The 21,488-nt window shown below is 42.5% G+C and overlaps 1 protein-coding gene across 6 annotated transcripts in view; it reads left to right on the forward strand.

The window, feature by feature from the left end:
* Positions 1-21,488, forward strand: part of ADAMTSL1 (ADAMTS like 1) — an 888,380-nt gene that overhangs the window by 711,045 nt on the left and 155,847 nt on the right. For all 6 annotated transcript variants that reach the window (XM_084779022.1, XM_084779023.1, XM_084779024.1 and 3 more), the window contains one exon: positions 15,796-16,097. In XM_084779022.1, coding sequence (XP_084635148.1) covers positions 15,796-16,097 — 302 coding nt within the window. The remainder of the gene's footprint in view (positions 1-15,795; positions 16,098-21,488) is intronic.

Raw genomic sequence — 21,488 nt, forward strand, 5'->3', positions numbered from 1 at the left:
ATTTTGGAGGAAAGATAGTGACTGAAGGTCACAAAACAAAGAGATGAAGATGGTTTCCCTCTCCTCCTGCCAGGACCTAGTCTCTGGCTGGGACATAGTCTGGCCAGGACCTTGTTTGACAGATCTTATTTCTGAGGAGAATATTAGGGCCATTAGCTCTGCATCTACTAAGTTTCTACCTGAGACAGAAAAGTGCCACGTCACTGGCTCTGGTTACTCCCCATGTGTGTTCTATAGTTAAATATGTTTCCAACCAACTGTGTGTTTTTTTATGTAAACAATCTGCTCCCACTATATATTAGATTCTGCCATCTGGCCTAAGGCCTAGCTGTCTGTAATATTGCATTCTGACTAATGTTAAATAATAGAACAAAGTTGAACCTAAATAAAAGCATATTGCATCCATAATTATAATTCTTTAGGATTAGTCAATGATTGTTCCAATGAAACCTGAAAGTGGAATTAAATGTTTACATAGAAGCATTTCATAGACCATGGTCACGTATATTTTATGATATGTATTTTCCACTAACATTCCAATTATGATGCATTATGCTTAATTTTAATTTAAAAACCCCTAAAACAGCTACACACACTTTCAGCCATTGAAATTATAGCCATATAAAATTAAGCCATTAAATTTCCCTCTTCGTGGAATGGAATGGCCATCTTGGTGTGATTAATTTGAGTTGAAGTAGCTTAAAATTGGAGTGCCAGTTTAATGTAAAGGAAATGTATACAGTTATGTTCAGAACAACAATTACATTAATACTGAAATGAAATAAATGACAGCTGTAGAATTAGGTAATGAAAGCTATATGTTTTCCATATTTTAATACATTTTATGTGTTTAATGTGCTGAGCCCTCAGAAAGGTCTTAAGTGTCACATTTTTTAATTGATTTTGAATTTTAAAAACATAATTTTGCATGGCCTTAATTCCTTATTTTAAAAAAACCATAGACAGGCTTCCAAATGTATATAACACCCATAATTATTCTCCAAAGCACAATGAAAAAATGACATTCTGTCAGCAAGCCGTTCTTCTCCCACCAAAGAGACTCACATTGGTTAAATTAAACGGTAATGTGTAGAAGCTGCAGCTGTCAGCTCTGAACTGCTGCTCTGGGTCTGGAGGGAACAGAAGTCCAGAGCTGTGATCTTCTGCACTGGTTCTGGCAGGCTTGGGAGAGCTACATAGGAAAACAGAAAATGTCACCAAATTCCCCATATGTAAAGCAAAAATATTATCAACAGCCTGTCTCATTAAATAAATACAGGAAAGTCACTGTATTTAGGCCTTTAGCATATGGATATGTCCTTATTGGGTGTTAGATACTCTTAATGACCCCAGAATAGAAGGAAAAGTTGCTTGGCATTACCCAGAAGTATGTGGGAAGCAATATCTGTAAGAGATATTTAGAGGGAAACTAGGATAAAAGACCAATAACTGAATTGCCAAGAAAGGAGTAAACATTGAAGGGCACAAGAATGTTCTCACATTGTGGGTCCACTAACCTGAACATCGTGTGGAATACAAGAATCTGGCTACATCTCCCAGAAGCACAGAAATAATTGTACAGATTGGATCATTCTGCACTATTCAGAGCCATGGCATTAAGTCTCACCTGAGGGTTGGAGCTGGCAGCTCAGTGATAGAGACCTTCCCTAGTATGCACCCCAGCACTCTCGGAAACAAAACACAAATGTTTTTGAGATATTTTTTCTTTCCTCAGCAACAGAAGATGTACCTTAGGCACGTGGCTGTGGCAGATATATCATCTTTATATACAGAAATGCAGTTGCGAACCCACTTATGGGAATCCATGCCCTTAAGCTGGGCATATTTTTAACTATGCTGGCTACAAACAGCAAGAATCTTACTTTATGTGTATGAGTGCTTCATGTATATGTGTGTCTGTGTATTGTGTGTCCATTGTCCTTAGAGGCCAGAAGGGAGCTGGACTCCCTAGACCTGAAGTTATTACCCATGGTTACCAACCACCATGTGGGTACTATGAACCACACCAGGCTGTTCTAGAAAGGCAGACAGTGTTCTTGCCTCCTGAGCCTTCTCTTTCTTCCCAGATTTTTAAGTTATTTCAAGTATGTAGAGTAATCCGACGGAAGCCATGCCATGTAAAGCCCCTGGTGTAAGTTATCTGATACGGAACCTGGGAGCCAAGCTTGGGTCCTCAGGAAGAGCAGCAAGCCCTCTTAACTGCCGAGCATCTCCCCAGCTCCAGTAAGAATCTTTAAGCAAGGTATTTTTCTCCCATTGAGTAACACAATGTAAATAGTATCCAAGCATCCAACTGAAATGTCAGCCAAGTGGAGCGTTCACGAGTGAAACCCACCATAAACAGTCATAAAAACACAGTAAGCTCATCTCAGAGGCTGTCGGCTGAAGAGTGAAAAGAGATCTTTGCTCTAAATGGTGCATCCCTTCAAGACTCAGGGAACACAAAGAAAGGGTAGAAAGAGTATAGGATTTGCCCAATGGACAGGACATTCTTCACAGTTGAGTGGAGAATGGGGTCTGACTTTCACACAAACTCTGGTGCCCTATATTTGGCCACATCCCCTGGATGGGGAGGCCTGGTGTCACTCAGAGGAAGGATAGCAGGCTACCAAGAAGAGACTTGATACCCTATGAGCATATACAGGGGGAGGAAGTCCCCCTCAGTCTCAGTCATAGGGGAAGGGAGTAAGGGGAAAATGGGAGGGAAGAAGGAATGGGAGGATACAAGGGATGGGATAACAACGTGACTAGAACCCACAAGGATTTAGTTATAAACTGAAGGACTAGGGAGAGTCCCCATGATGATCCCATAGTCCTTACGTGACTTGTTTATCTTGTGGGAAATGGCATTTTCAATACATGTAGGGCTACATTTCAATATATTTAGTTAACTTTATACCCTATCAAATTGTTGGGTAATGTGAATTTCTTAACTTAGTAATAAGATGTACTTTTAAAAATAAATGAGTAGAAATCTCAGCTGTTTGGCATGAATCCTCATATTTTCCCAAAGTATATATAGTGACTCAAACATTAGTAAGGTATTTAGACAGCAATGGTATTTATAGTCACAGCACAAGGTGCCTGAGTTGGCTTCTCTTCATGAGTCGCAGGCCATGGAAAGTAATAACAAAAAAATTCTCTTCTTGTATTTTTGGTTGTGAGCCTTAATCTTCAATGATTGTGCTGTCTCCTATGCCAAGGAATATCTTCTCTATGCATAGAAATAGACACATTTAAGAATCAAGAATAATTTCATGTAATATCAATATATTGAGTGGTGAAGTGTAGCATCCTGGAGCCGCAGCAGGTGGAGTGACAGAGCACGGGGTGTGAAGCGTGAGAGCTCTCTGTTTTAGGAATCAGGATGTGGCGAGGTAATGCCTCGCATTGAGCGGACGGTCGTTATCTTCTCGTAGCTTGCCCCACTTCCCAGCCTCATCCATACCTACCAAAATTAGCCCTGCCCTGTATATTCCCTGATACAGCAGGCTTTCGATGCCCATTCTCTGGGGAATAATCCATGTCATGTAGACAACTTCAGAAGAGCACGGCACCGGCTCACTGCGCATGCCTCCAATGGCAGGAGCTAAACTGACCCCTGAGCTACCTGCTCAGTATAGTGACATCCTGGTTGATGCAGATTATTCCCGAAGTTACTAACAGTGTTTTTAACTCTCAAGAAACCTCAGGGTTGGAGCTGGAGAGATGGCTCAGTGGTTAAGAGCCCTAGCTGTTCTCCCAGAGGACCTGGGCTTAATTCCAAGCTCACACATAGAGGCTCACAACTGTCTGTAACTCCAACTCAGAGAATCCGATGCCCTCTTTTGGCTTCTTCGGGCACCAGGCACACATATGGTGCACAGATGTACATACAGACAAAACACCAATACACATAAGAAATAACAATAAATGTTTTAGAAGAAGAAAAAACCTCTGGGTATTCTTGTCACAGAAGCAATAGAACTGTGAGTCAAACTTGAATATTGGCTGTATATGCACAGATTAAGTAGATGTGCTCTACATAATTGAAGAAATCTCACTGGAGCTCAGTGATTAAGAACACTTGTTGGTTTTCCAAAAGACTTAGATTTGATTCCTAGAACCCATATGCCAGCTCACAACTGTCTTTAACTCTAGTCCCAGAGAATCTAATGATCTTTTCTGGACTTTGTGGCTACCAGGGACACATGTGGTACACATACATACTGGCAAGCATAACTCTCACATATAAAATAATAAAATAAATAAATCAAAAAAATTTTATTTGATATTTTGGTATGTGCAATATGATTGATATAAGAACCCCAGTTTTGTACTATCTATGATACAATTATATTCTGATCTCAAGTATCAGAATAGTTAAGTAATACGTCATAGTACACAAATAATAAGAAATAAATAGATGAAATTACACTGTAAAGTTTGGAGGGGCATGTTGATGTGAACCAATGGCTGGCAGCTTATGATAGAGTTCATTTGAATCTGTCATTGATGTCAAATTATTATGTAGGCAAAAATGACTGGGTCTTCCATGGCATGTGGCACATTTCTATCAGTTTGTTCCTCAGTGTTGCAAGCCTGTGTGTTGAAACCAGATTTAAAAGACCACGGTTTCTTAAACTCACTTCTCTTTCTCAAATGCATCCAGCTGGCCCCAATGAATTGGTGTGGAGTCAGGCTGTGTATTTATGCATCCTAACATTGGATATAGCCCTATTAGGACCAACGGGTGACAGCTATCTAACCATCTTTCCACACAGCAGCAGTACGCAGTGGTTAAGTGTGGGCTGCAACTGGAGTCTCAGCCATGGGCCTGAGCAAAACACTGCACCCCGTAAACTTCCATTCCCTCATTTGTAAGCTGAACACTGTGGTCTCTACAGCATTGGGATTATGAGGATTAACATATGTAAAGCAGCTAGGGTAGCTCATGTGAATATATTACCTGTCGCCATAACCAAACCTTTCCTCAAACCACTGGTTTTCCGAGAGAATCTTGAAGAGAGTTCAAATCTATTACAATTGTAATATATCTTCTTCTAAAGCCTTTTAAGAGCCACAAGATTTAGCCTGAAACTCTGCTTGTGGTTCTCGACATCACACCATTGTCCTGTTTTTCCTCCTCTGTACCTCAGAAGCTCTCTGAAGACCCATGTGCTGCACCGTACTCTGTCCCAAGTTTAGACACAGAGGATGGTTCCTTTTGTTTCAATTAAAAAGAAATGTATGGGGAAGTGTAAAAACGAGTAAAAAGGGGTTCAGATGCTGCTTCCGTGGGAAAGCAGCCTCCTCCCACTCTGAGTTAATGCACACCCCCACTTATTGCTCCCAGTATGCACAGAGACAGCAAAATCAGCAATAAAGTCAAAAGCATAGACAGACCCATTTTCATGTGGTCAGTAAAGGCCTTCATTGCAATCCAAGAAGTCCCACAGCCATCAGCCACGCCCACCATCACCGCTGTTGCTCACTCTGCACCGCTAACTTCAGAAAGTTAGCTCTGAGCTCTCGCTCAGCTGAACCCTAGAGAGTGACAAAGACAAATTAATAGGGTCCTTGTGTGCCAAAATAAAGTATGGACCCTGTCACCACCAATATATGTTAAGTCCATTAAGGTCATTTTTTAATGAACTGAACTTTTCTTTGGAAAGTTCTGCCAAACTTGTTGAACTAAAGGAAAGAAAGCTTTACAGAAATGCAAGATAAACCCATCTCCCTCCATTCGAAGAAGAAACGGTTCACACAGAGTAGTCAGAGTTTACAGTGCTCTAGATTGTTATCAAAGTTGAGGCCGAGTGGTATAGATTTAAAAGTTCACTGTGGTGTTAAGCTGAGAACCACAGATGCACTGATAGCTGTCGGCCACATGGCATCTTCAGTCCTTTTGGGATAGGGTCTTTTAAATAGGCAGAGGACCCTACAGGGAAAGCAAGCCTGCAAATCATGCTCCATTCACACACATCAGAAAAGTACATAAAGGTGCTCTGAAGCAGTGTCCCGTCTTCCTCTGTCATCTGCGAGGACAGTAATTTGGCTCTATTCCTATCTACTATGTGCAGCTAATAGCATCTCACTTACCCCACAAAAGCTTTGTGTGTGCTGGCTTTTTTAAAGTACATTTTAACAAAAGATAAAGGCTCTCCGAGAGTCCCTGTAACCTCAGACAAATTCCAGAATATTCCAAGGCCTTCTCTATTGAGAATATAGATGGCGTAAGATAAGGCAATGTTTAACCAAAAAGTCCTGCATATATTATAAGGTCAGCATCTGTCTCACAATCGTTTTTTTCTATGAAGCAGCATTTTCAGTGAGGTTTTAGGGAAGGGTGGTTGGTAGAGAGTTTAAATTTGCCTCAAGATCCTTGGCGACCCAGCAACCCACCCATATAAGTCAAACCCAGTAGTTATGAAAGATAGGTAACTACCATCAGAACCTGAAACATGGGGCTGTGAAGGATGCCACAAGTTTGAAGCCAGTCTTGACTGTGACTACACAGTGTGTTCTAAGTTCCCCTGGGTTACAATGTAAGATCCTGTCACAGACAAAGAAAAAAGGAGGGGAGGGGGGAAGAGAAGAAGGGAAGGAAAGAGGGAGATGGGGGAAGAGAAAGGAAGAAAAACAGAGAGAGAGAGGTGATAGCTCAGTCAAGAAAGGGCTTGTCGTGAAAGCATCATTTGTTGCCCAGAGCCTGCACTAAAAAGTTAGGCACAGTGGCACACAGCTGTAATCCAAACCCTGGAGAGACAGGGATAGAGGTCCTGGGGCTTACTGGCCCAGCCAGTCCAGCCTCATTGGTGAGCTCAGGCCATAAATGACCCTGTCTAAAAAGATCAAGGTGAGGCAGAGCATGGTTGCACATGCCATTAATCCCTACACTCTGAGGGGCAGAGACAGGAGGATCTCTATGAGTTTGATGTCAGTCCAGGATGGTAAGGACTACATAGAAACCCCATTTTAAAAATTTTAAAACCTAGGTGGATGGCATGTGAAGAATTATACCTGAGGTTGACAACATCCTTCACACACACACACACACACACACACACACACACACACACACACACACACACAGAAAAGAAGGCTACCCTTAGGCAGCCCACCAAGGTTTGAGAAGGCCTCTTTGAAAAGGATATGTAAGCTGAGGCCTGCAGATAACTGGTAAAATTATTCTAAGCAGAGACACAGGAGAGGGCCACCCAGAATGCACCTGCAGATGTCCAACCCTTGAATCAGGGAAGAACTGCATGTGTTTGTAGAAGCGAAAGCAGTCAGCACACATGTGTGGCTAGCGGAGATGGGGGAGAAGGGGTAGAGGGGGGCATAATGTACCCATAGGCAGATTCCATCTTTGAGTACCATGTCAAATTAGTCAAAGGATGGCTCATGAAGGAAGCAGAGCCAGAAGACAGAGAGGTGGCCATCACGGTCAAGAAAAGACACAGCCTTATCTGCTGTCATCAAGATTTCCATGTTGTGCCACAGGTAGTCCACTGGTGTGTGTGGAAGATCAGCAAGCCAGGGCCTGAATCTTGACTCTGCTGTTTATTCAGCATATTGACCCTGGCCACCTCTCTGCCTCAATCTAGGTATTGGGATGACGATAGCACTGTACAAATATAATTTTTTAAAAATATCATGAATCACATGCAAACACAAAGTGAATATATCAAACATTTTTTAAATTTTTGAGCTATTCAGGGAGCTCATTAAGATGCTGAAACTAATTCAAATAGGGAGTTGGGACTAAAAAGGTTCATATTTTCCAGAAGACAAAAATCATTTACACCAAAAGGAAAATTTTGCAAAGTTGTGGACAAGAAAAATCTGTGTCAGCAACAGCCTGTTACAAGGAAATTTCTATCTCTATGGAGTTACAAAGCATCTAGTCAAAGACATTGCAAGGCTTGATCTCTCACAGAGCTAGACCACTCTAGACAAGCTGCTGGGTACTGCCAGCTCTTCATTGAAAAGATACTGTTTGTCTCTTTTACCCATTTCACAGCATATCCAACAGTCCCCATCTCCCAGTGCCTTAGTGAGTTATGTATTTAAAATAGATATGGCAAAAAGTGTAACTGTTAGCCAAGATTATTTAATGGTTGGTGCTGAAAGGGAAAATGGAAAAAAAGTTAAGGAAGTTTTTCAAGGAATAATGGATAGAACTTGCCTGTCAGTTGGAATTGAGGATTGAGGGAAATTGAGGAATTAGGATTAACTCATGAATTTTTGAGCTCAATGAGAGACCTTGCCTCAAGGCAACAAGGTGGAGAACAGTAGACAAAGACAGCCAATACCCTGCTCTTACCTCTACATGAGCATGCACCCACAAGCACATCCATGAAGTCAAATGCACACTGCCCATGTTTTCACTTGTATGCTGGGGATTCAAACTCAGGTCCCCATGCTTGAGGAGTGAGTGCTCTTACTCAACAATCCATCTTTCTGGATCCCCAAAATGGAATTCTTGATCTCCCCTCAAGCAATGTATTTAACCTCCAATCTTCTGCATATCACACACACACACACACACACACACACACACACACACACACACACACATTCAAGCCATTAGTCTTGGCAGCAAGCACCTTTACTTGCTGAGCCATCTCATCAATCCTATGTTTGTCTCTTAAAATAAGATTAATGTTATTTTAATTAATTATATTAATATTGATTAATTAATATTTGATCTTTACAAAGAAAACATTCTAGGATTAAATTCTTAGACATTTCCTGGCAATTAGGAATTATTCATGAATACATTGGAAGCTGAAAGCCTGAGCTCTGAGGCATAGCAATCCTTAGGGCTTGGGGACAGAAGGACTTAGCAAAGGTGACTGAGAGGGTGCCAAGTTTGGTGTCATTTAACTCAAAAAAGTGCTTTCAGAAGGAAGCTGTCTTCCTTTCTTTACCTGTCACTGTGACAATGCCCTGACAAAAGCAGCCTGGGCAGGGGGTGGGGTGTAGGAAGTATCTGAGCTCACAGGTCAGTGGCTCCTCCTGTGAGATTTCTCCTGGTGCAAAGTCCCTTTGAGAGGCAGTGTCTCTTTCATTCGCTCAACTGTCTTTTACTTCAAGCACTAGCATTTTCTCTAAGAAAGCCATTGAGAGATTCTTACAGAGACCAACTATCTCTCAGAGATCCCCAAATGAATTCCATCACTGGCCTCTAAAGGATGCCTCTCCCATGTTGCACTGCATGCTTGGGAACTGGGTCCTTCCTTCAGATTTATGTGGGTGAACAGCATTAGACACAGGTAGCTAAGATGATTCAATTGAAGAGTTCTCTCTCTCTCTCTCTCTCTCTCTCTCTCTCTCTCTCTCTCTCTCTCTCTGTGTGTGTGTGTGTGTGTGTGTGTGTGTGTGTGTGTGTGTGTGTGTGTCTGTCTCTCTCTCTCTCCCTAGACAGAGCTTCTCTATATTATCTTGGCTGTCCTGGACTTGCTTTGTAGACCAGACTGGCCTTGAACTCACAGAGATCCGCCTCCCTCTGCCTCCCAAGTGCTGGAATTAAAAGTGTGCACCACCACCGCCTGGTCTTTTCCATTTCATGTAGAGACTGAAGGAGCTTCATATAAGTCTTCCCGATGTCATGTAGAGGTGGGAATTGGAGAAGACCAGAAACAGAGAGAAGGCTGTTCCTCAGTAGTTTCCTTTTTCATCCAGCTGCAGTCTTTTTCTCCTGCACTGACATTCTCCTTCAAGTGCATGAATACCCTGCTTACATTTAAGTAACTGTATCTGGTCCAAAAGCTTTTACTTTGTTACTATTTCAAGGATTATCCAGAAGCCAAAGAACCAACTTTTCAAACATAAATAGAACAAGAAAAAGGAAGCTTAGGTTAGCCATCAGATGAGGCTGCCCAGAAGAGCACATCATTAACAATCAAGTCTGTGACATTTGCCCCAGTGACAAGGCATTCCTGCTTAATTCGGGGCAGACTTTCTAATGTTTTATTTTTCCAACATAATGTTTTATAGATACAACTACAGTTAGTTACTATTAGGAGATAATAATGATTTTGGACTGGAGAGATGGCTCAGAAGGTTAAAAAAAAATACTTACTGATCTTAAAACAGACCCAAATTTGGTAACTGCCTAAGCACTATGTGGCAGCTCACAGCCATGGAATCTGACACCCTCCTCTGGCCTCCACAGATACCAGAAATACACGCAGTGTGCATACATACATTGAAAAAAACACTTATTCACATGAAATTTTAGAAGTGTTCTTTTAAAAGGTTGATAAAGTTTTTAAAAAATAAATCTCATAATTGTGGTGCAAATATAAAATGAATATTTGTCAAAAATTACATTAGGGGTATTTCCCCTTATCCACAGGGATACACCCCAAGCCCCTGTGCATGACCATAGCCAACCACAAATAGTATTGAATTCCTTAGATGCTGTATTTTGCTATTTGTGTGTACCTATGATAAAGTTTAATTTATAAGTTATGCATGGTAAGATTAACAATAACAATAACAAAATAAAGTAGCTATAGTATACTTTTTAAAAGTAATTTTAAACTGACTTATTTCTCTAGCTTTCCACCTAATATTTTTAGACCATGGTTGATCATGGCTAATTGAAACCATGGAAAATGAAATAAAACAAATTTACAAATAGATGTAAAATCAGTATATACATAGGACAGTGAAGCACTGCATTCCACAAGATAATTGATCTGCCTTTTTAAAGGGAAATAATTTGAATTATCAGTTTTGTGCAACTGATAGGGAGGTAAAATAACTCAGAGTCAATGAAAGATGTATTTAACAGGGTTTTCCTTTTTCTTTGTGGTCTGTTTTAAAGCATCTCTATTTCCCGCCCCCAAGTACTTCTCTTTATTCCTGCCTCTCTTCTCACTGTGATGCCATACCACAAATTCCATATGTAAATATGTATGCCAGAATACCAGAAAAAATGAGGAAGCCACAACTCCTATAGACTCACAGCTGAAAAATAAATTAAAATTTAAAACTACCTAAATTGGATTATTGTAATGTGATTCCTGAGAGTTCCAATATGAATTTTGAAACTAGGGCTTGAGACTCAGCTGCATGGAAACAGTATTCCTGCAGGGCTGGAGGGATGGTCTTGCAGAGGACCCTGATTCAGTTCCCAGCCCTCACACAGTGGCTTAAAGCAACCTATAACCACTTCCAGGGGGCTGGTGTCTTTACACGTACCAGGAACAAGCATGGTGCACAAACATATGCAAGCAAACACTCTTACACATAACATTTCATCTTTTTAAAAAAAAAAAAGCATACCTATAAAGTTATTCTTACATTGACTAATCTGGATGCATTTTTAAATTTTTATTACTGTGTGTGCGCATGCGTAGGTTCAGAGATGTGAGTGTGGGGTGTGTGTGTGTGTGTGTGTGTGTGTGTGTGTGTGTGTGTGTGTGTGTGTGTGTAGATCAGAGGTCAGCTTTGAGAGTTTGTCCCCTCTTTACCCCATTGATTCTGGGAATCAAACTCACGTTCTCAGGCTGGACCAGGCTTGCTCAGCAGGCACTGTCGCCTCCAAGCTATGTTTCTGGCCCTAATAACAGTGATTTTTCAAACAGGCTTGTGTATAGGATAGAGGTGGGGAAGGGAAGGGAGAGATGGAAGATACTGGGAGGGAGAAGGGGAAAAGGGAAGGAGGGAAGAGGAACTGGAGGGAAGGAGGGAAGAGGGGAGGGAGGGAGGGAAGAAGCAAAGCAGTGGAGGAAAAGGGAAAGTTAATTATGTCAGTTACAGACCAAACCCATAAAACTCCAGCCTCACTCTGGCTGATGTCTGTAGTGATTAAACAGCTAATCAAGCAAGACTAGATGATTTTTGTTTAGCAGTTTATTAATAAAATGGTTGTTTTTACTACTTCAGAGCATGGCCCTAACTTCATAACAGTTGGTATTAAACTAAACCATTTAGGATCTCAGCAAGTGGCTGTGATTGTCACTGCTTTCTGTGTCATGTAAAGGGACTCTGGTAGTTAGTCTAAATCAGAAGCCCTGTTAGTGAAATGAACAGTTAAGTTTGCAATAAAAGACCACAGAAAAGCCCACTTCATTCATTTACCAAGTGGTGTGTGTGTGTGTGTGTGTGTGTGTGTGTGTGTGTGTGTGTGTGTGTTATCTTAGAAGTGAAAAACACTACACTTCCTCGCTTGCTGCCCTCTCGGTGACCTTGCTTCCTCCCACTTGTGGCCACAGGGCTCGGGATAGTAAGTGCAGAGTTAGAAGGTGGAGAGGTGGAGGGAAACTTCAGAAGAAGAGCAGTCACTCACGGAGCCGTTTGTATAATCAGATCATTTTCTTTAAAATGAACTTCAACAGGAGGAGGCTGTGTTAATCATACGGTGTGTGCACTAGAGAAATTAAAATGAGTGCCAAGAGACAATATCATTTCAAGATCAACTTGTTTTTCATTGGGCTGAAGCTGATTGGGTCCTGAGGATAGGAGGATCTGCCAGTGAGGATCTCTTGCATTTGGTGGGATTTCATTTGGGGTAAAACAGATGTTTATTTTCACTTTTTTATGAAGCAGGGGTGTTTTGTTACAATTAACTCTATTATCCATATAGCCAAAAACATATATATATACATATATATATGCATATTTACATACTCTTTTTCATTTAGAAACTCTACTTTTTAAAATAAAATCAACTTTTACTACTGTAGGTCCCCTGGGATTCTGTCTCTTTTCTTTTAGGAAGTCACTTTTATTATAAAAAATAATTATTAACAAAGCCAAGAGTTTAAAATCCAGATATAAATAAAGTGACATCAACATGGAGGGCAGAATGGGTGGTCACCCACAGAAGCACAGATTTAATAACCATTGACAGGTAACATGTGCCTTTGTCAGGGTTTGAGATTTACACAAGGGTTTACAACACTTGGTTTCATTGAGAAGGCAGACCTGTGCCCTCTGAGAACAGAGCCACTTGCCCATGTCCCTGCTAGAAATATGTCCAGCTATAGGCCTAGAAGCAGCGTTGTCTGTTTATGGACCCAGTGATAACTCAACCTTTGTACTCACAGGTTCAGAAGTAGCTCAGCTTTTGCTCGTACCCAAAAAGAATCCTATTTACACCTCTGCTGTCATGGCCTTTTACAAACACTGGGGACCCTCACAGAAAATCTCCTCACTCTCTAACAGACATATAAGTGTCCCTACTTTCCCAGGAAGCCCAAAGACTTCACACAGGCTCCATAACCACCCCTGAATCCATGAACTAATAATCCAATCCATCCCTGAGCCCTGGAAGCTGGCCCTTCTGACCAGAGACTCTTGCAGTGGTTGTATCCATAGACCATGGTAGCAGGTCCACTTTTACACTTGGCTTAAATGGGGCTTCTGTGTCTTTGGAGATAATATTATTCAAATTCTGCCAAGAGACTAAATGCAAAGTCATTCGTCCTACAGCCAAAGAGAGCTGAGGACACAGTTTGTGTGTCATTCTAGGACTTTGGAAAATAAAACACAAAGCTGGCTATCACATACATACATACATACATACATACATACATACATACATACATACATACATTATTCATATGCACAGATAAATGATAGATAGATAGATAGATAGATAGATAGATAGATAGATAGATAGATAGATACCTAGACCTAAAATAAGTTTCTGAATGGTCCATGATTCTCAGAATGTCTGTCCTTTCTAGCAAATATTCTGTTCTTATAACAGGGGTTGGAAACTACAGCCCACAGGCCAGATCCAGACCCTTCCATAAGCACATCTTTATCTGGTTTCTGCAACTAAAGTTTTGCTGGAGCATAGCCCCACTCATCTGGTTACTCCTGCCTTCCAACAATGGAAGTCTTGGGTGACTGCAACAGAGCCTGCATAGCATGCAACATCTGAACTATTTTCTAGCTTATCTCTTTTCAGAAAAGCTTGCTGACTCTGCCCAAGTGTGATAGTCACAGAAATCAATCATAGGCATCGTGAGCATAACCCTTGCTGCACACATAGCTCATGGGGCACAGTTTGAGTTCTTGCTATCTTTCTTTTTCTGGAGCAACATAGGGCACTATATTTTAAAAGAAGCGTTGCTCGTTGCTGTCTTGTCAAGTCACCCGTTGCCTTCTTATATACAAGATGACTTACTATGCATACACTTTTGTATATCCTTTGTGTCTACACCAGTGTTGTAAAAATCCAGGGCTGTGTATTTATCACGATTCTTAATTCCAGGAGGCAGGCAGTTGTATGGGATGCTCAATAAAAGAATTAAGTGATTTTTTGATAATAGAGTTCACTTTTATATTTCAAAAGAGTTCATGCAGGCTTAAAGGTATTGCTTAAAGGAGAATGACATTGAAATCTTTTGGGAATACTATTTGTCCCTATGTTTCTATGCCAGAAGATTTAAAAAAAAAAGCTAAAACCTAGGGGAGTATGATATAGGGATAAAATTTTCTTGGGCATCATCCTGAGTAGCTGTTCCATGCCTGTTTACCCTTCTGGTGGGCGGTCTGTCTAGTGACCTTTGTGCTCTCCAAGTAGATGGCTCTTCCAAGATAACTAGAGTGAGGCTCTTTGGGGAAGGATCTTTACCAGGCCACCAAATAGTGTGTGTGCTTTGGGCAAGGACAGTCCTCCTGGGCAGACTGATCACCTCTGCCCCACAGAGGCCAGCCTCGGACTCAGGAAGCATCGTTGTTGCGCCAACAATGGGTTGGGTTGCTGTTAGAATGTCCCTTTCCCTGAACTAGCTGTGAACTGTTTACACTTGCTGAGATTTGAGGCCATAAGTTTCTTCTCGGGTCTTTCTTTTTCTGCCAAAGTCATGGTTAAGGAGCCATGTTTGCCTGCCTCTTCAGCCCGCCTCCCTGTGAGAAAATAGAAGGACCATGATGGAAGGGGATATAATGTTAATGGCTCCCTCTGGGTTCTCCCCCTGGGACCTCTCAAGGCCACTGAAGTTATGGCCACGGCTGATTAACGAGGAGCAAAGGCTTTGGGGGAATTTGGATATTTTCATACGTTCTAGAGAAAAAAAATCAAGAAAAAAACAGTTTTTATTTGTGTAGCTCCTTTTCAGGGGCGGAGGTGGAGGATGTGGAACAAACACGTATGACTGCAGAGTCTCTTGTTTACTGTAGCATGCCTGTGGCTTTCAATTTGAGTGTGGCTTTCTATGTGATATAAAAAGACATGGAGTTCAGACTGATTCAAAGAATGTGTGAGGGGAAAGGCAGTACCATTCTTGGAAACTTTAAAAACAAAAGTCCCTACTTATGCATAAAAATAAATCCTGGGAAGCATACTGTATGTGAGCAAGGAAAAGTTACAGTTATGAGTTCCAAACTAGGAGGAAACGCTTCCCAAGTATCTCCAAGGGCTTATTTTGTTATCATTTTTAGTATCAGTATTAGCCTGGTGTAAGAAGAGCCAGCATCCTGCAAGAGGCACACATGCTGGGATTTAGAGAGAGGAGACCCACCAATGCCCTGCTGCCTCTAAGGGTGCAGAGCAGTGAGCTAGCAGGTGGTCTGTGCCTGGAATGTCTTGCAGCTGGGAATTCACATGACACTCTGGAAACACGCACTCCAGAATCAGTGGCCAATGAGCTCATGAACTAAAGTGAAGCCGCCAGCCCAGGACTCGGTGGAGGATACCGAGCACAGCGTGGTGGTACAGCTCTGGGCTCCCCCAGAGACAGGTGCTATGCAGCTCCTCACAGCATCCAGGGCCTCCTGCCTGGGGTTTCTCACCCTGTCCTCTTGTTTGCTTACCAACTGCAGGTTCATTCCAGAAGCTTGGTCGGCCTGTACTGTCACCTGTGGTGTGGGAACCCAGGTGCGAACAGTAAGATGCCAGGTGCTCCTGTCTTTCTCTCAGTCCGTGGCTGACCTGCCTGTGGATGAATGCGAGGGGCCCAAGCCGGCATCGCAGCGCGCCTGTTACGCGGGACCATGCAACGGGGAGATTCCCGAACTGAACCCAGATAATGGAGACGGACTCTTGGGTGGCCTGCAGGACCTGGACGAGCTCTCTGATTGGGAGTACGAGGGCTTCACCAAGTGCTCTGAATCATGTGGAGGAGGTAAGGAGGGGGAGCCCCAGATCAGAGCCCACCATCTTCCTGACTTCTTCTGTCCCTGCATGCAGCTGTATCGGGCGACTGTCCTAACCCAGGAATGATAAGTGAAGAAAGGAGAATCAGCCTTTCTAAACGTAAAACACCCTGAGTGAAACCCTCCCCTGTGGCTCTCATAGTCAGCTGTAAGCAGCCAGCAGGCCTAACGCCTTTGCTTGCAGCTGTCGTTGCAATGTTCTGTTCTCAACGTCCAGCCCTGTGTGTCTGCTCCTTTCCTAGGTGCATTCGGGGTGAAAGGACACCCCACTGCTGCACGTTCTACTGTTCTCAAGAACACACTAGAGTCCCCGAAATTTATTCAGTTCCTTTTCCAACTGAAGGAGGGTGTTTAAAGACTATGAACACCGTGCAGAATAGGAGCTAGAGAAACAGGAGAGCAGTGGCCAAAGGCAGGACCCTGCTCATTCTGTAAGAGGGAGACCAGGACGCAGAGAGAGGGGGGCAGGGCTTTTTCCATCTCTCACAGCTAGTCATGATAGCACTGGGCCCCAGCCAAGGCTTCTGTTTTCTGTCCTCACTGTATTTCAATAATACTATACCTTCTTTAGGCCATACAGAATCCCTGAAGCCTTCTCATTATGAATATTATTTAATGCCAAACGTTTACATATATTTTCACCTCATTCTCTTGGGTATGGTCCATGATGATCTAGAAATAACTTCAGTAATGTTTACATTATTGCATTAATGATGACCAATTACTGCATATCTTTATGGAGTAGTGCGTGGTTTGATGTATATATTGAAGGAGGTTGAAAACCAAGCTAATTAACCCATCAGTGATTCCGGAGATGGGGCAGGGAAGTGTGTGTCGTTGCACACTGAACTACTGAATTACTTCTCTGCCTTAGGTCTGAGACAGTCTCTCCCAGAACCAGTAGCATGCTGCTTCTGGGTAGCAGCAGACTGGCTGCCCAGCTAGCCAAGGGGATCTACTTGTCTCAACCCACCTAGAGCAGGCACATGCTGCCATGCTCAGCATTTTAGTGCATGCTAGCAATCTGAACTTGGATGCTCAGGCTTACACAACAAACACTTTGCACTGAGTCATCTGCCCACCCCCTCCCACACCCCCAGTCATTCTTTATTTAGGGTGTTATGAAAAGGAACGCGCTAGGAGAATCAATTAGTTCTTCAAGATTATGATATGCCTTGCCATTATAAACAAATACATGAGATCAATACTGCAACTAATGTCCAGTCCCGAGAGGTTTTGACAGGTGACAGAGTGCAGACTGATCCCCCACCAAAGCCATAGGGAGTGTTGAGGCTCCACAGGCCTAGTAATGATGTTGCTTAATCACTGGGGGGATGCAAGGGGAGAGGCAAGGAGCCACATAGTTTCCCAAAACTGTTTTCTAAGCCATGACATTTGGGAAAGTCTTGAAAAGCATCTTTTGTTCTGCTTGAGAATGTAAGAATAAATGTGCCCACATTGTCCATTCACATGGGGTTGAAAGGGGATGAATACTACTAGCAAAGAATGTACTTTTCTCTGGCGGTTCTTTTTAAACGCTTAATAGCTCTGACCTTGGGGTTCTTGTTTGTTTGCACATCCTCCATTTCCAAGGCCTGGAATTGTTGGAGTGTTCTAATGGAGCACCCTGGTATTTTAAAATCGAGATTCTTCCAAATGACTCTGGGAGTCAGCGGCCTGGGACTCAGCTAATGTGTTCTGTTCACTCCGTTTGGCTCCCGCACTTCCTCTCATGCCTAAGGAGGAAGATGTGTTAAATAAACCTCACTGATCTCTGAGCTCCGATAGGAGCCAAGAGGCCAGGGGAAAGGCTGGGTGTAGTTGGTGGCTGCCATTGCTTCTTTTGTTTATACTTTGTTTTTTTAAATACATTTTATTAATTTATTCATATTATATCTCAATTGTTACCCCATCCCTTGTATCCTCCCATTCCTCCCTCCCTCCCATTCTCCCTTTACTCCCATCCCCTATGACTGTTACTGAGGGGGACCTCCTGCCCCTGTATATATTTATAGGGTATCAAGTCTCTTCTTGGTTGCCTGCTATCCTTCCTCTGAGTAGCACCAGGCCTCCCCATCCAGGGGACATGGTCAAATATGGGGCACCAGAGTTCATGTGAAAGTCAGTCCCCACTCTCCACTCAACTATTGAGAATGTCCTGTCCATTGGCTAGATCTGGGTAGGGGTTCGAAGTTTATTGCATGTATTGTTCTTGGCTGGTGCCATAGTTTGCGCAGGACCACTGGGCCCAGATCCACCCATCATAATGTTCTTCTTGTAGGTTTCTAGGACCCTCTGGATCCTTCTATTTCCTCATTCTCCCATGCTTCTAAATATTCTCAACAAAATCATAGAAGAAAACTTCCCCAATCTAAAGAAAAAGATGCCTATAAACATACAAGAGGCCTATAGAACACCAAATAGAATAGACCAGAAAAGAAAAACTTCCCATTACACTTTGTTTTTAAGACAGGATATCACTATGTACTGCAGGCTGGCCTTGAACTTATAGAGTCCTCAACCCCACAACAAAAGCAACTTAATACAGTGTTGCAGAGCCTGACACATTGTTTTGTAATACCTTAGATTAAAACTTAGTAACTCCAGAGTGCTTCTTAATCTCAGTCTGTGGTACCCCATAGATGCTTTTGATCTGCCGTGATTAATGCTCTGCAAAAATACATATTTGGGCTTTAGAAATCCAAGGGAGGAGATTACTGATGTCCTGCAGAAACCTTGCCTTTTGTACCCCACTCCTTGCTGGTTTGGAAGAGCTTAAGTTCTATAAACAAAGAATTCTCCAAGTAGAGACAAGTCCCAGCCCTGGCGCACCTAAAGCAGCAGTCACTTTCAAGTGAGGTGAATGGCAAGTTTTCTGGTCACTTACTGCCTCAGAGTCCCTGGAGAGCATACCAGTTTCATAATGCTTTCCACTGCCTGAATAAAGCCTGGATATGTTTTCTAGAATCTCTAAAATGCTATTGAATAGACAAGTTAGTAGCATACGAAGTGTTGGATCTCATCATGGTATCTTCACACGTGTCCATTCTACTCTGCTCTCAAGCCCTCCCCTCCCCTCCCCCTCTTCCTTTCCATGTCCCACTCCTTCCAGCTGGCTCCTTCTTCCTCCAGCTAGTCTCTGTTTGTGTTTTATTTTTCTGTGTAACCCATTACCCTACTTCCCACCCCTCTGAAGATCTATTCCTCCTCTTCCTAGCTTTGCTGTGCTATATACATCACACACACACACACACACACACACACACACACACACACACACACTGTAAATATACAGAGAGTGTGTGTGTGTGTGTGTGTGTGTGTGTGTGTGTGTGTGTGTATGTGAGAGAGAGAGAGAGAGAGAGAGAGAGAGAGAGAGAGAGAGAGAGAGAGAGAGAGAGAGAGAGAGAGAGAGAGAGAGAGAGAGAGAGAGAGAGTCCACATGTGTGAGAAAATACATAAATACATATTTGTCTTTCGGAGACTGGCTTATTTCATTTAACATAATGGTTTCCAGTTGCATCCATTTTCCCCACAATGATTTTCTTTTTTATGGCTGTCTAAAATTCCACTGTATATATGTAACACATTTTCTTTAGCTGTTTGTTGATTAAGCTAACCTTATTCCACTTTCTGGCTATTATGAGCAGAGCTTTAAGCATGAATATGCAAGTATCTCTATGGTATGCTGAATTACAGTCCTCTGGTTACATCCTCAAGAATTGCACAGTTAGATGTTTTTTTATTTTCAGTGTTTTGAGGAACCTCCATACTGTTTTCCATAGTGGCTGTACACATTTTTATTTCCACCAGAAGTGAGTAAAGGTTCCTTTTCCTCCACATCCTCATCAAACTTCATTCTCATTTTGGTCTTTATAAGAGATATTTTGATTGCAGTAAGATAGAATCTTTTTTGTTTTCTTCGGAGATAGGGTTTCTCTGTGTAGCCTTGGCTGTCCTGAACTCACTTTGTGAACCAGGCTGGCCTCGAACTCACAGAGACCCACCTGCCTCTGCCTCCTGAAGTGCTGGGATTACAAGTGCATGCCACCTGCCTGCTGTAAGATAGAATCTTTTTTTTCTTCTGAGACAGGGTTTCTCTGTGTAGCCTTGGCTGTCCTGCACTCACTTTGTAGACCAGGCTGGCCTAGAACTCACAGAGACCCGCCTGCCTCTGCCTCCCACAGAGTACTGGGATTACAAGTATACACCATGCCTGATGTAAGAATAGCTAAAGGTATTTAACATTTTTCAGGTATTAATTGACCATTTGTATTCCTATTCCTCCTCCTCCTCCTCCTCCTTCTCCTCCTCCTCTTATTCCTCCTCCTCCTCTTCCTCCTCCTCCTCCTCTTCCTCCTCCTCCTCCTCTGGTGTGAATGTGTGTGTGTCTGCTTACACACTGTGTATGAGTTGATGTACATAAGTGCTACAGCATGCATGTGGATATCACAAGATGACTTTGGGAGCTGGTTCTTACTGTCTATCTTGTCTCCGCCACTGTGCCATGCAGTCCTGACTATCTGACCTGTAAGCTTCCAGCCATTCCCCCCTCCACCTCCCATCTCAGCACAGGAGCCCTGGAATTCCAGATGCATGCTGCTGGGTCTGGCTCTTTACATGGCCCCAGGAATCTGAACTTGAGTCGTCAGACCTTCGCGGCAAGCACTTTATAAGCCCCGAGCTATCTCTCTAACATATATTTCTTCTATTAAGAACTGTCCGTTCAGCTCATTGGCCTGTTTGTTGATTGGATTTTGGCTGTGTGTGTGTGCTTAATTTTTTCAATTCTCTGTTTAGCCTTAATCATGATCCTTGTCTGGTACAGGTTTTTCAGGGCACGTTTCGTTTGCTGGCAGAAGCTTCTTGGCTCCATGTAAGCCTGCTTGCCAGTTCTGGGAATGATTCCATGTGCTCTGGAAACCTGTTCAGAAGTTCATGCTTACACCTATATCTAGGAAGTGCCTCACCTGTAAACTTTCTAGCTGTACATTAAGGTCTTCGATCCATTTTACATGATTTTCACACAGACATGGAGGCACAGCCTCATCAAACTTTCTCTCCCATCATAGTCTAGTTTTTCCTGATACATCTTAGGAAGCTGTCACTTCTTCAATGTGTGGTTGTTACACCTTTGTCAAAAAAAAAAGTCAGGTTGCTATGACCTTGTGGGCTTATTTCTGGGTCCTCTGTTCCATTCTGCTGGAATACTGGTCTGGTTTCATGCTAGTGTAAAGCTGATTTTGTTGGTATATAATTTGGGGTTGGGTATTGTGATACTTTAAAGTTGTTCTTTCTACTAAGGACTATATTGGAGATTAAGGTCATTGATGGTTGCATATGACTCCTCGGACTTTTTT

The sequence above is a fragment of the Acomys minous genome, assembly GCF_964271855.1.
Source record: "Acomys minous genome assembly, chromosome: 1".
Taxonomy (NCBI): domain Eukaryota; kingdom Metazoa; phylum Chordata; class Mammalia; order Rodentia; family Muridae; genus Acomys; species Acomys minous.